We start from the raw sequence: 12,542 nt of genomic DNA, 5'->3' as shown, positions 1-12,542 counted from the left end.
CTGTCGTTTATTGGAAAGATTGAAAAACATTAAACGAACATAAATGTAGGTGGCTTCCTCAGTACAGAAGACCACAACTATTGAAAAGATCAATGATTCGAACATTGCAAGTGCAGGCACACTCTTTATTCAGCAGCACTTCAAGCACTCACTTAGAGACTCGCTAATTAACACCTAACAATTCAAATAACTGCACTCTCCCTAACGGGACATGTCAGTACACTACTTGGGTCTGTACAAGCACTGGACGCCACTCGGGTGCACGCGGTCACCACAAGCACTTCATGAAGAGGAGGAGTGCGTGAGCAGGTTCTGGCTGAACCAGGCCGGCCGCGGGCGTTCCACCTCAACGAGGCGCCTTGGGCCCTCGGGCGGCTGCTCGCCCTTGTAAACAACGGCCACCTCCGACTCGACCGGGTCCAGCTTCAGCTCGTTGGCGATCTCGTCACGAAGCTTCTCCGTCTCCTCCTTCACTTGCTTGTAGCAGTTGCCTGCACCACCAGGGCAGTTGACGTCATTTTTCACAAGTTGGCAGCAAAATAACCATGTAAGCAGCACATGCAAGGCAGGTCATGACTGCGGTCCATGCACTGAAGCTGTGTAGGTTAACGCGCACACTGTGGAGGCGTTGGACATGCCCCCCGTGGCTTTCCCTGTTATTTTGAGGGCATACAACAAACTGTGCCAATATTCTCAGTTCAGTGAAATTGCAGACGGAAGAGAAAGAGGTAAGGTAAAGTCAATCTAGGAAGGCCTCCTTTAAACATGTCCTTTCTTGTTTGTTTTTTTCTCTTTCTGTTGTCTTCCCGACAGCTAGGGAATCCATCGTACTAGCGAACACTAACACAGGGACGAAGCTAAAGAAGACACGAAACACACGCTAGAACTTCAACTCAGTTTCTCAGTTTATGCCACGAAAACACAGAAAACACCTATATGTACTACCGTGATAAATTGAAATACGAACAATGCTGCGCGTGGTTTTTAGTATATGGTCCACATTCTAAGTGAGGGACTGCGCCTGCGCAGTAAGAATAAGTTACCAGAGGGCGTTCCCAACCTTTTGCCTAGGGTGCATACCCCGCCCATTGCCAGGGAGCGCAGCATGTACAGAAAACCACGTGCACCGTTCGTATTTCAATTTATCACGATAGTACATAATACTTAAGAAGGTAATCATAAAAACACAGCCAAAACAAACAAAACAGTATCGCAAACGTCACACTTGCTCATATCATGAAGCCTCACCACAGTAAGGTTGACGTCTGGGCTAGTAGGTTCCACATGTTAAAATTACAGTGCAATAAAAACACACACAAGGACAAGTAAGGGACATACGCAGCACTAATCATCAGAAATGGTAGCCTCTGTAGCCTTTTTGGTGGAGAGCCTAGTGAATGATCTCAAAAGTGGCCACTTGCCCGGTTCGGAATGCCAAAGGCCAAAGGTCAGTGGGAAGTGCGGTGTGCAGGAGGTGTTCCCGACACCTGAGAGGCTCTCAAAGATGGTGCCTAGTGTGAACGACCCTTGCACCAAGCCCAGATGTGTTATAAAGCACACAAATAGGTTTGTGGATTGCGCAACAGGGGTGGTCTACAGGATCCCCCTGTCGTGCAAAAAGTGCTACGTTATGCAAAGAGGCAGGTGCCTCAATGTAAGGCTCAGAGAGCACCATGCGGCTGTGCATGCTCAGATGGGTGTGGCCACCCGGCTGGTCATTGCCGTAAGTGCATGGATTGCACTCCAAATTTCTCGCAGACAGGCATCGCGCACAGGTCTTCCTCACAAGCAGACCGGGAAATTGTTGAGGCTTTTACGATAAGCAGAGAAGGGGAAAGGTGCATCAGTGCACCGTCCTTGGCGCTGTCCACAAAGGATATCAATTTTTTGGAGGGGGAACTGGTTGTGCATGGGTGACGGGTGATGGCTGTACACGTGTCGGAATAATTTGTACCTTGTAATATGGGCTGGCACTGTGGTGAGGCTTTAAAATATGAGCAAGTGTGATGTTTGCGATACTGTTTTGTTTGTTTTTGCTGTGTTTTTATGATTACCCTTCCCAAATATCACGTACATATGGGTGTTTTCTGTGTTTTCGGGGCATAAACGAAGTTGAAGTTCTAGCGTGAGTTTCGTCTCTTCATTAGCTTTGTCCCTGTGTTAATGTTCGCTAGTACAATGAATTCCCTAGTCACTAACCAATTCGCCCAACTTCGCGCTTTCAGCCTCCGTAACAGTGCCAGTCCTGTCTGGGCCGTCTGTCTAGTGACACTATGTGTGTGTGTATGTGTGCGTGCTTGATAGACAATATGCCGAAACTTGAGCCCAATGCTGTATCATCTATGTTGGCAGTGCGAAAACAACCAGTGTGCACATAAAAAAAAAAAAAGATACGATGGATGGAAAATTCAACAAGAGAGAAAACGGTGTCAGTGCAGTCCTCATGGTCAAGTGGCTGACAGTGCCACCGATGATGACTGCACCGGGTAGTGTGGCCACAGAGACTCGGTGGAGCCTGCCAAATCACATTTACAGGGCAAAAAATGGAGGAAGACGCTGTCTTGTGCTGCTTGTAGGAGTGGCACTCCTGAACATCCCGGAATGCTAAACTAACCACTTTTATTCATCATCTAGCTAGTACGCCTTTTTGCTTATAATCATTTGTTCTTTTGCCCCTCGTGTCCCTCCGAGGCTGTCATAGTTGGGCACCTTTTCCATTTTTTACCTGGCACCGCGACGGCACCACGGGTCATCTGCTGTGCACCAACTCACCACAGATGGTGTGGGCGAGGTGGAAGTGGCCACACACGTTGCAGCTCTTGATGTAGTCCTTCGGCTTGATCTTGAAGAAGGGGTGACTGATGCGGCGCATCATGCGACGCTCGAGGCTGACACGCCGCGTTGGCACGGCCCAGACAATGCCCTTGTCCGCCTCCTCCTCACCACGGCTGCAGTCATGGCCAGGAAGCCCCACGGGGAAGAGAATGGCCGCTGCATGTAAAGGACACACAGATAGAGGGAAATCAGCTGTCCAGATGTCACACGTGAATTTATAGACGCGCCGCTACATTTTCATTGTGCTGCACCAAAGTGTACTGACGAAAACATACGGTCAACGCATGCAAGAATGCTTGCTGTATGAATTCTATTTTACAGAATTGGCATCTATGTATACCAGTTACGCCTGTGCCCACTTATTTCACTGTTCATTTTTCTTGACAATGCATAATGACAGAGCAAAGCTATTGTTTTGTTTTGATAGAGCAAAAGAAAACCATTGTTTGCCCATTCAACTACTATCATGAATAGCTCAGTTTATGAAATGCAAATAATGGCATCTACTGAAGCTGTACAGATTTCCCAATACATAACGAAACATACATCCTGTTCTAGGGTGTTGAACTGGTACTGCTACCCTTCTAGCTCTAACCACTGGCTGCCTACAAACCGTCACCAGCAGAGAAAGGGTGATAATAAACTCCAAGAATGCAGGAATTAGTTGAACATTAGCACATGCCTCCTCGGTAGAGTGCAGCTCTGAAAAAAAATAAAAAGAACACCGCTCACAAGAAAGTGTCTGTACAGCTTGAGGGGAAAGCAAGCTTTCTCAAAAGCCCACAGCTGAATGACACGGATTTTACAGCATGCAAAGGAGTGTGCTATAAATTAGCTTTCCCCACTGTAAATCCCAGTGCGCGGTATCAACTGAATAAACACTGGGCACATTGACTGTGCAACTGAATGCCAAGCTTTGAGCCCACTAGTTCACGGGCATCACTGGTGTGGAACGTCACCTACTATCAGCCTGTTACTCTCCAGTACGATGGGCCAAAACCTGTAATTGTAACTCTTCAACACAAATGTGCAACCAGACCATTTCTTCACAAAAAAAAAACTTCTTTCTGCCCCCTCGATTCGACATTTTCTTGAGCAGGAGTCGCTACAGTGCACAACAAAAAGGCAAGGTGTGAAGCTCTCCACGTCCACCCACAATCCACTCCGCAGCCACCAATAAATGCGAAAGATGCTGGCATGTTGAACTCTGGGATTGAGAAACTCCACTGGTGCTTTCCTGCTGGAGATTCCAGTTTCGACCGGGTGCCCAGTAACCACAAAGAGGTTTACAAGGGCACCACAAAGCGGTGCTGATCTTATTCAGTTTGAATCATGACGTTATAGACACACCGTCATTACCTTTTCTGCTTGCAGTCGCAGATATCCGAATTTTATTTCGTTCGATACAACTCATAATATTACAAGCTCTTGATTTCAAGCTTTTCTAAGTGCGGTTATTAATTATTCTTTGACAATTACGATATATGTATATGTAGGTATACACCGGTCATTTCAGTGTCCGAATGAATAACAGGGATCCAAAAGTACAGGAAATTAGGCAAAGCATGTGGAAAGTCTGCATTCCCCCCCCCCCCCCCCCCCCCCACTTTGGATTAGAATGTAAAAGTCGAACAAACGAAGTTTTCACCCCACACCTTGCAAAACCCTGCAAGCTTCATGAGCAATACAAACAAGTGTTGGCTGCACTGGGGACAAGCGGTATTGGATATGAAGAAGCTCAAGTTCTTTCTCTCTTTCAACAAATTTCAACAAACCGTATCCACGTGCGATTGCTTTCACTTACGATGTGGTTGGCTCAAGCGCCCAAGGCGTGCGACGGCGCTAGACACAGCGTCAGTTAATTTGAGGATTTTCTCTACGACTGACAGAAATGCCATTGTAATCCCGCAGTTAGTACGCCGCACGCGCTTTCAATTGACTACAAACTCGTTTTAAACATCCGCAAATCACACAGCGACGCACACTACCGGCCATTTGCGCTGTGGCCTATATGATAGCATTGCCTACTAAATCAAGCAACAAATGTTGTTCCAAGAGCTCGCGGGTTTAACCTACCAGAAGGCGCTGTTAGCACAACCTACGCCTGGAGTTTGTTTGACTTTAGAGTAATCAAAAATTAGTTTTACGGGTAAACTATAAAACCTAAATTGATAAAATGTGCGAAAGAATAGGATTAATATGTTGTTTTGGGCATGTTGGTTTTGGGGTCGTAAGCAGTAAAATGAAGCAAACATTTCTGCTGTTGTGGGTTGGCGACTAGTGCTCCTTGCGGAGGGGCACTAGCCACCACGTTTAAAAACACGTACATTACCGTTTTAGTTAAAAATATTTTAATTTTGTCGCTAATATATAACTCAAGCAGATTACTTTAAAGCAAAAATATTTTTTTTGTTTTTGTTTTGTGTCGATTGTTTGATGGCGCTAGCTTCTAACCCGCAGCGCATGCTGGAGCGAAGTTAAGCAACGACAGGCGTTGGAACGTAAAAAAAGCAACGCCTCTTTTATTTACAATGTCTACCCATCTACAGCCTTTTTAACCCAGTCACGTAAAAGTTTCGTCATCGTATGTTATCGTCTCAAGCTTTGAGCACTTTGAGTGCTTTGAGCGCTGCCCTGTTCATCGTGCTTCAGACCGGACCGTTAGCAGACGACGTCCAAGCGACAACTTGCATCAGGAATTTGTGCTTTGTGCAATTCGCGCGCGACGTATCGATTATTTGTTCTGTGCTCGAAAGTACTTATATCGTCTTGAGCGTCACCAACTAGCGTTTCGGGTGTCATTGAGTATCTCACTGAACTAGAAAGGCTTCGCGGCTGGCTTCTCGTCGATCCCCCAAAAAGGACTGCAGAAGGGGTTGAAGCGAATTTCAAGGGTGAACTGGATTCCAAACAGCACATCTTGTTGGTCTACTGTGCGTACATTCCTAAAGGTAAGATGCCAAAAAAAGGTGCGTTGCCAATTAAGCGTGTTCTAAAAATTATACCGTCCACCTGTATCCGCATGCGAAGGAGCTCGCCAAGCGACATGGCAGAGATTAATTTATACTTTCCCCCCCAACACCCCACTACGAGGAATTCGACACCTCCCCCCTCCCCCCCCCCCCCCCCAAAAAAAATACACAACCCACGAGCACCCCGCCCAGGGATTTAATACACCCCCCCCACCCCAACATCCCCCCTAGAGAATTTTGACACTACCCCCTCCCCCCCCCTCCCCCCAATCGAAATTCTGGATGAACTCCTGCCTCTGTGGGAAAGGGCCAACAAGTGATGAGAGACACGCACAACGGCCCATGGGCGTCGGCAGGGGGGTGCAAAAGAAGCACTTTCTGGTTGGCGGTGCTTTTTGACTGGTGTTTTAGCACGGCTAAGGTGGCTTACCACGGCTGATAACCACTGCAGCTGCGTACGGCTAGCGTCCGCGGAAAATTGCGCAATGCTGGTGGCGAAGGTAGTGGCGGATTTTGGATTGATTTATTGATTGATTGATTGATTGATTGATTGATTGATTGATTGATTGATTGATTGATTGATTGATTGATTGATTGATTGATTGATTGATTGATTGATTGATTGATTGATTCATTAACTGACTGACTGCCCTGACTGATTGATTGATTGATTGGTTTAACGCGCCGACGCTACACCGCCGTAGAGGAGGGCTCCGGATTAATTTTGACCACCTGGGGATAATTAACGTGCGCCTAAATCTCAAACGAACGGGCGTTTTCGCTTTTCGCCTCCATCAGAAAACCGGCCGCCGTGGCCGGGAATCGAACCCTCGTCCTTGGGCTCTGGCGGATTTTGTAGCCAGCAATTGTGTCGTATGGTGATGGAAACTCTGGTGCACCCTCTACTACTCGTCCCATGAGGCAACACTTTAGTGTCGGCCCCGCAGCACTTTGACACTGCACTTGCACTGCCGGTGATAATTATCAAGGAATTGCCACTAGTTTGCGGAAGCAGGTTTAATAGGAACAGTGGCGCGCCGTCAGTGAACTCTGTACTGTGCAGAGCGCCTACAAAGCCGTTGCTGCTAGTCTCGCTCTGTCACTTCACCTCCAGCGTTTCGAGAGAGAGAGAGAGAGAGAGAGAGAGAGAGAGAGAGAGAGAGAGAGAGAGAGAGAGAGAGAGAGAGAGAGAGAGAGAGAGAGAGAGAGAGAGAGAGAGAGAGAGAGAGAGAGAGAGAGAGAGAGAGAGACTTTATTTTGGAACCTGTGTCCAAAGGACTGCTCGGCTTCTTGGTTGGGTTACAGGGACTATAGTTCCGGCTGTAGTCCTGGCCGTCTATAGTCCTGGCGTGTTTTTAATGTGGTTCACAATCGTGGTCCAATCTTCAAGCTCCTTAGGGGGTGTCCATGCCTCCCAGCAAGTAGGGTGCTTTGTGGCAGGAATTGGTTGCAGGTAAGATCTCAGTGTGCTTTGTATGTTTGGGCATGTCCAGAAGGTGTGTTCATTGTTGGGGTATTGGTCGCAGTGTGAGCATTTTGCTGTGCCTGGAAGCCCGTCTATGTAGTGTTGTATGTGTTGTGTTGGTAGCGTGCCGGTTTGTGCTCGTCGAATGAGGACAGGGTCAGGGCGGGCGAATTTTCTGGGGTAGGGGAGGGTGGTTCTCTGATCTCTGACGACCCGTAAGTACAGTACTTACTACGAGTCAGATGCATTTCTCGCCGGTGCTCTTTTGGGTCAGAAGCGAGGCCAGGGTATTGGGGTGCCCGGATCATAGAGAGAAGCTTGGGCTAAGGCGTGAGCCTTCTCGCATTTTGTGAATTTGTTTTCGGAGTATTTGTACACAGTGTATATACGCTGTGCACGAAGATTGTTTCGAGATTGTTTACAGCGTTAATATGCTCTACTGTGAAATACTCCAGATCACGAGCACACAAAATTGAATCATTTACTTAAACTTGTTTCCAAAATCACACGTTAATAAAATATGAGACCCTTTACACCTGTGTGTTCAAGGACCCATATCACAGTAGTATGAAGCTCGGGGTAGTTACGTGTGATGCTGGCGAGTGTGTAGCGCATGTGGGGGTACATGTTATTCTATCGTAGATTGCGAATTGCAGATTGGCTGTCCGTGATGATGACCAGATTTGTTTGATCTTGGTGTGCTTCTATGGCGTTGACAATAGCCTGAAGCTCCAGAGATGTCGACGATGGTGCGGGGGCTTACTTGGCTACTGCGGAGAGGACGTCGCTATGAAAAGCAGTCGTTCCGATTTCGGTGTCTTTGTTGTACGCAGCGTCGGTGTAAATGACCGTAGTTCCTGGGAAAAATGTCTTCCTGTTGTAGCGGTTTGCCCTGTCAGCGCGGCGACTTGCCGGGTCTAGACCATATATTTTTGGGTATGGGCTTCAAGTTTATGTTGGCTGGACAGGGCCAAGGTGACGGCTCTGGTGGAATATGCTGGAGCTGCGAGATGCGAGGCCCAGATCAAGGAGGATGAGACGACCTTGAGGCGACGTTTGTAGTCTTTGGGTTTGGGCGAGGTGGTGCGTGGCGCGCCTGTGGCATATAAGAGGTCATTTTGGGTGAATCATGGAGTGCCTGTTATGATACAGGTGGCGTTGCGGAGAATTACTTCGAGTTTAGTGCTGAATTTTTGTCAGATAGTAGTAAGGAAGGCAATACATGATCCGTGAGATAACGAGAGCTTCCACCACCTTGCAACCTTCGTGTTCCTTTTAATTGCTGCGGGACACCCTATTTATTATATGAAGGATCTAGTTCGCTTGAGTAGGGATGGTTTTCATCCAGGTTGTACCTGTGCCGTCCTTATCTATGTGAAAGTCGAGGATCCGTGTGTAGTGTTTTCGAGGAATTTCTTTGGCGTTTAGGTGTAGCCTGATGAGTCCCCGGATATCGTTTGCGTCAGCCTTGCGGGAGTTGATGACAACCGTGTACTCTGTCTTCTCAGGAAAGCACACCAGTCCAATAGATGCCGTGTATTGAGTGACTGCGTATATGCCTCGCTGCAGCGTCTCTTCTTGAATGCCAGGAGAGCCCGTGTGACACCAAAGGGTAGATGGCATGTCTTAGTCCCGGGATAGCATCCAGAAAGGGTGGAAGATCGCTCATGGCCAGGTTAAACAGAGTTGGAGAAAGTATGGCTCCTTGGGGAACTCCTGCTGTAAGTTTGCGGGCATTACTGATGTGGTCTTGTATACTTTGATTTTGACGAGCCGGTTAGTGAAGAAATCTCTAAGATACTGGATAGTTCTTGGTCCTAATTTGTTGCATTTTGCTTTTTCGAGTTTTGGCTCGTGAGCGACGGTGTCAAAACCTTTCTTTATATCGATCCCGACTATGGTGTGAGTTTGGGCAGTTATATCTTACGAGAGCATGAACGGTGAAAGCAGAAGCTTTGTTCCCAAATGCTCCCTCGACGACGGAATACCGCTGCGTAGATGTCCTTTACTAACTTTTTTGACTCAGCTGTCCTGCCTTTCGGAATTTCGGGCAGACTTCTTGAAATACCTGTTTGTGACGCATGCGTGGTTGTACTCTGTGACCCTTGTCGCCCTTGCAGAGGCCCACTCCAGTCCCTTTAGCCATTGTTCTTTCCCCTGCAACTTTTTTTTGCGAAGCAAGCTGCAATTCAGAAGAACATTTTGTGAATTTGTTTTCGGAGTATTTGTACACAGTGTATATACGCTGTGCACGAAGATTGTTTAGAGATTGTTTACAGCGTTAATATGCTCTACTGTGAAATACTCCAGATCACGAGCACACAAAATTGAATCATTTACTTAAACTTGTTTCCAAAAGCACGCGTTAATAAAATGCGCATAAAACTGATCATCCGGGACAGTACTGATAATACAAAGTTCTGATGAAAACTATTCAATGCAATGTTACATTGCGCACTAGCATTATATATAACGAGTACATGTCAGGAAAGTCTATCTGTCCTTTGGACGGTCGAGGGTCGAGTACTCACTTGGGAAAAACACTACCATGTGGTCTCGTTTTCGCAGCGACTTCCAAATTTCCTTGAGAAGTAGCAGATTGAAGAAAACACGACTGGACAGTCAATAAAATTTAGAAAAGAAACTTTATCACAACACGAATCGCAGAACATTCGATGTGCTCATATATCTGAAACAATAAAAGTGACAATGAAACAGTCGGGCCAGAAGCAACAGTTCTTTTGTGAGAGGGATGATGTCGGATTCTGCCACAGCCAGAGGTTGATAGCTGCGAGCACTGTGGGAATAGTGGTGGTCTTTTTTTTCTTTTTAACTCGGGGCCGCATCTTAAGCACAGATCATTTCGCTCGGTCGGTTTGCAACGAGGTTCTTGCGATGGACGCGGCCCGCGATGATGGCCGGCCCGAAGCTGGCACCCAGCATCCGCATGCGGGCAGTCCTTTCTTGCGGGTGCTGGTGGTTACAGCACAAAGCGAAGACAGTTAAACAGCACAACACGGCGCCGGCCTGAGCTCCTCCTGCTTCTAGACCGCTCTGGAAAAATGGAGTCCCATGCGTGGCGGGCTGCCTATCCTGGTCGCTGCGTGCGTCAGCAACTACGGCCGTCGTTCTCGGTGTTCATCGCGCAGGAGTGCGACGTGGCGGCGGGGCGGTCCGGCTCAGGCCCCGCACTGCAGGTCCTGCTCGGCCACTTGGCTCAGCGACGTGTTGCGCAGGTTCTCCGGCTCAGCGCATGACGCGTCGCCGAGCCAGCCCTCCGGGAACCTCAGCAGAAACTGCAGCCGGCAGTCGCACTCGAGAGGGTTTCCTGCATCAAACAACGTCGTTGCGCCGGTGTAACTAAAGTGGCTACAATGCAGAAACGTAAAATACGTCCTCTCCGGGAACGATGGGTGCGAGGGATGCCACCACCAAAATTTAAGAGCCAAAGCTCTTTTACTGCGGGCATGCACAAAACCAGAAAACGGCTGGTAGTGTCAGTCTGACCTTCAAGCTCAGCCAAAGTCAAGCAAGTGCCTCGTGTGGTTGCGCAGTGAAAGCGCCCAATCGCTTGTTCGTTCCAAGGGGACGGCTGCGCAGCGGGGGATGGGGAGGAAAGAGGCGCCTGACATCAGAAAACGATACAAGAAGGCGCTGGCTGCATCCTAGACCCGCGACTGCGCGGAGCAGTGCCTGTGTCCTGTCTTGCAGTGCAAATGCGTGCATGTTCATTGCACGCTCGGCGCGAAAACCAAGCATTCGCTCGACAAACTAGGTTCGATCGCGTTCAACCTCGGGAAATCTTTTTCATAGCCGCCTGTAGGTACAGACAGAAAATGGTTTAGTTCTTCGAAAGCAACACTGGTACATTTTTTTTTTGTCTGCTCGTCCTTGCTAAAGTTGTTGCGAGATGCGAGCAACATTGAAAGTACGAAATATTCTGAGGTTTCGGCAGTCTCAGATATACTATTGGTGGGTGGAAGTGGGCGGGACGGGGAGCATAAAATTATCTCCAGTGGTCTCGTTGTGGAACGTACCAGCTGTGGAACCCCGCTGGTACGTCCCCCGGACTTACGACGACCCGCTTCTTTCGACGGATCACCGCGGTCCCGGCAAACTCGCCGTAGAAACAACGCATTAAAAACCTCGATGATATGACGCCCGGGATCACGCGGTCCGCTTCATACGACGGGCCCTTGCGCGGATAAACCGGCACATTATTTTACGCCGCCTAGCCGCCTTGTCCCGACCTTTATCTTAACCCCCATTTTACGCTTCTTGGTGTGCAAAGGTCCGCATGCAGGCGAGACCACTTGCTGAACAGACGCAAGCAAGCAGGCGGGTACTCTTGAGCGGGATTTCACCGTCGACGGCCCCACGCGACCGCAGTACGCCAACGCGCAAACCGCGAGAAGTCATATATATCGTTCAGGGTTCAGGTGGCTGGCGGACGGTGAATTTGAAGCTTCCATCGAGCCCCCGATAAATGCGAAAACACTACGACGCAACCCCACGGTGATGACTGAACACCTGCTTTCCTCGCCAGCTCGATCCAAGTTTCTTCCTTTCACGCCGCTCTCTTCCCTCTCTCTGCTCTCTGCTTATCTTTCAAAGCGGCGTTGTCACTCCGCTTCTTTCTTTGCGTGGGTGCCTACAATCACGCGCGTCCGCCGCAAGCGTGGCCGCAAGGGTGGATACACGTATAGCATTTTGACCCAATAGCGAAGGCACGGGACCGTTCAAACGGTGTCTCCACCCTGTACGGGAATTACGTTTTTTTCCGGGCTATAAGTAGTGCCGCATGGCACGGGTTTCGCGTATCGCGCGGCGCTTGTCTGGCGGGCTAGCTCGGACGCCGTGCAGGAGAAAGAAGGGAGGGGGGGGGGGCATAGGCGTTTTTTTAACCGGGGATTTCTAATAAAGGTTCTTCGCAAATCACGTGGGAGCGCGCTAGCTACAGTAGTTTAAAAAGGTTGTTAGCCCACCTATTTCGTGAGACCGTCTACTAGGTCGGATTTTAGCCGCAGCCCGGTCGTACGACGCTTTCTTGCGGTCCCTTGCAAGTCGTATTATCGGGGTTCCACTGTACATATATATATATATATATATATATATATATATATATATATATATATATATATATATATATATATATATATATAGTAGACTCTCGATAAACGGAACTTCAAGGGACCAAAAAAATTAGTTTAACAGGAGTTCCCTTTATTGAGAGAGATGTGCAAATGTGCAAATTTATGTGGCTACGCAGT

At 48.3% G+C, this 12,542-nt stretch overlaps 3 protein-coding genes across 3 annotated transcripts in view; 1 reads left to right on the top strand and 2 right to left on the bottom strand.

Moving 5' to 3' along the window:
* Nucleotides 1–104: 104 nt before the first annotated feature.
* Mrpl32 (mitochondrial ribosomal protein L32) lies at nucleotides 105–4,856 on the bottom strand. The gene is made up of 3 exons (XM_077706230.1): nucleotides 4,640–4,856; nucleotides 2,773–2,991; nucleotides 105–491 (listed from the first exon to the last, which is right to left on the bottom strand). The coding sequence occupies exons 1-3, from the start codon at nucleotides 4,731–4,733 to the stop codon at nucleotides 283–285; spliced, it is 522 nt and encodes a 173-aa protein (XP_077562356.1). The 5' UTR covers nucleotides 4,734–4,856; the 3' UTR covers nucleotides 105–282.
* Nucleotides 4,857–5,258: 402 nt separating this feature from the next.
* The window catches only part of LOC144178402 (uncharacterized), a 190,383-nt gene continuing 183,099 nt past the window's right edge, over nucleotides 5,259–12,542 (top strand). Inside the window, exon 1 of the mRNA XM_077706228.1 lies at nucleotides 5,259–5,786. The gene's annotated coding sequence lies outside the window, so the exon portion shown is untranslated. The remainder of the gene's footprint in view (nucleotides 5,787–12,542) is intronic.
* The window catches only part of LOC144178403 (uncharacterized), a 12,766-nt gene continuing 10,122 nt past the window's right edge, over nucleotides 9,899–12,542 (bottom strand). Inside the window, exon 3 of the mRNA XM_077706229.1 lies at nucleotides 9,899–10,600. Within this exon, the coding sequence (XP_077562355.1) occupies nucleotides 10,452–10,600 (149 nt within the window). The 3' untranslated portion in view covers nucleotides 9,899–10,451. The remainder of the gene's footprint in view (nucleotides 10,601–12,542) is intronic.

The sequence above is a fragment of the Haemaphysalis longicornis genome, unplaced genomic scaffold (genome assembly GCF_048455015.1).
Source record: "Haemaphysalis longicornis isolate Haplotype H1 unplaced genomic scaffold, Haemaphysalis longicornis Haplotype H1 scaffold_4, whole genome shotgun sequence".
Taxonomy (NCBI): Eukaryota; Metazoa; Arthropoda; class Arachnida; order Ixodida; family Ixodidae; genus Haemaphysalis; species Haemaphysalis longicornis.
This window is presented reverse-complemented; position numbering and strand designations above follow the sequence as displayed.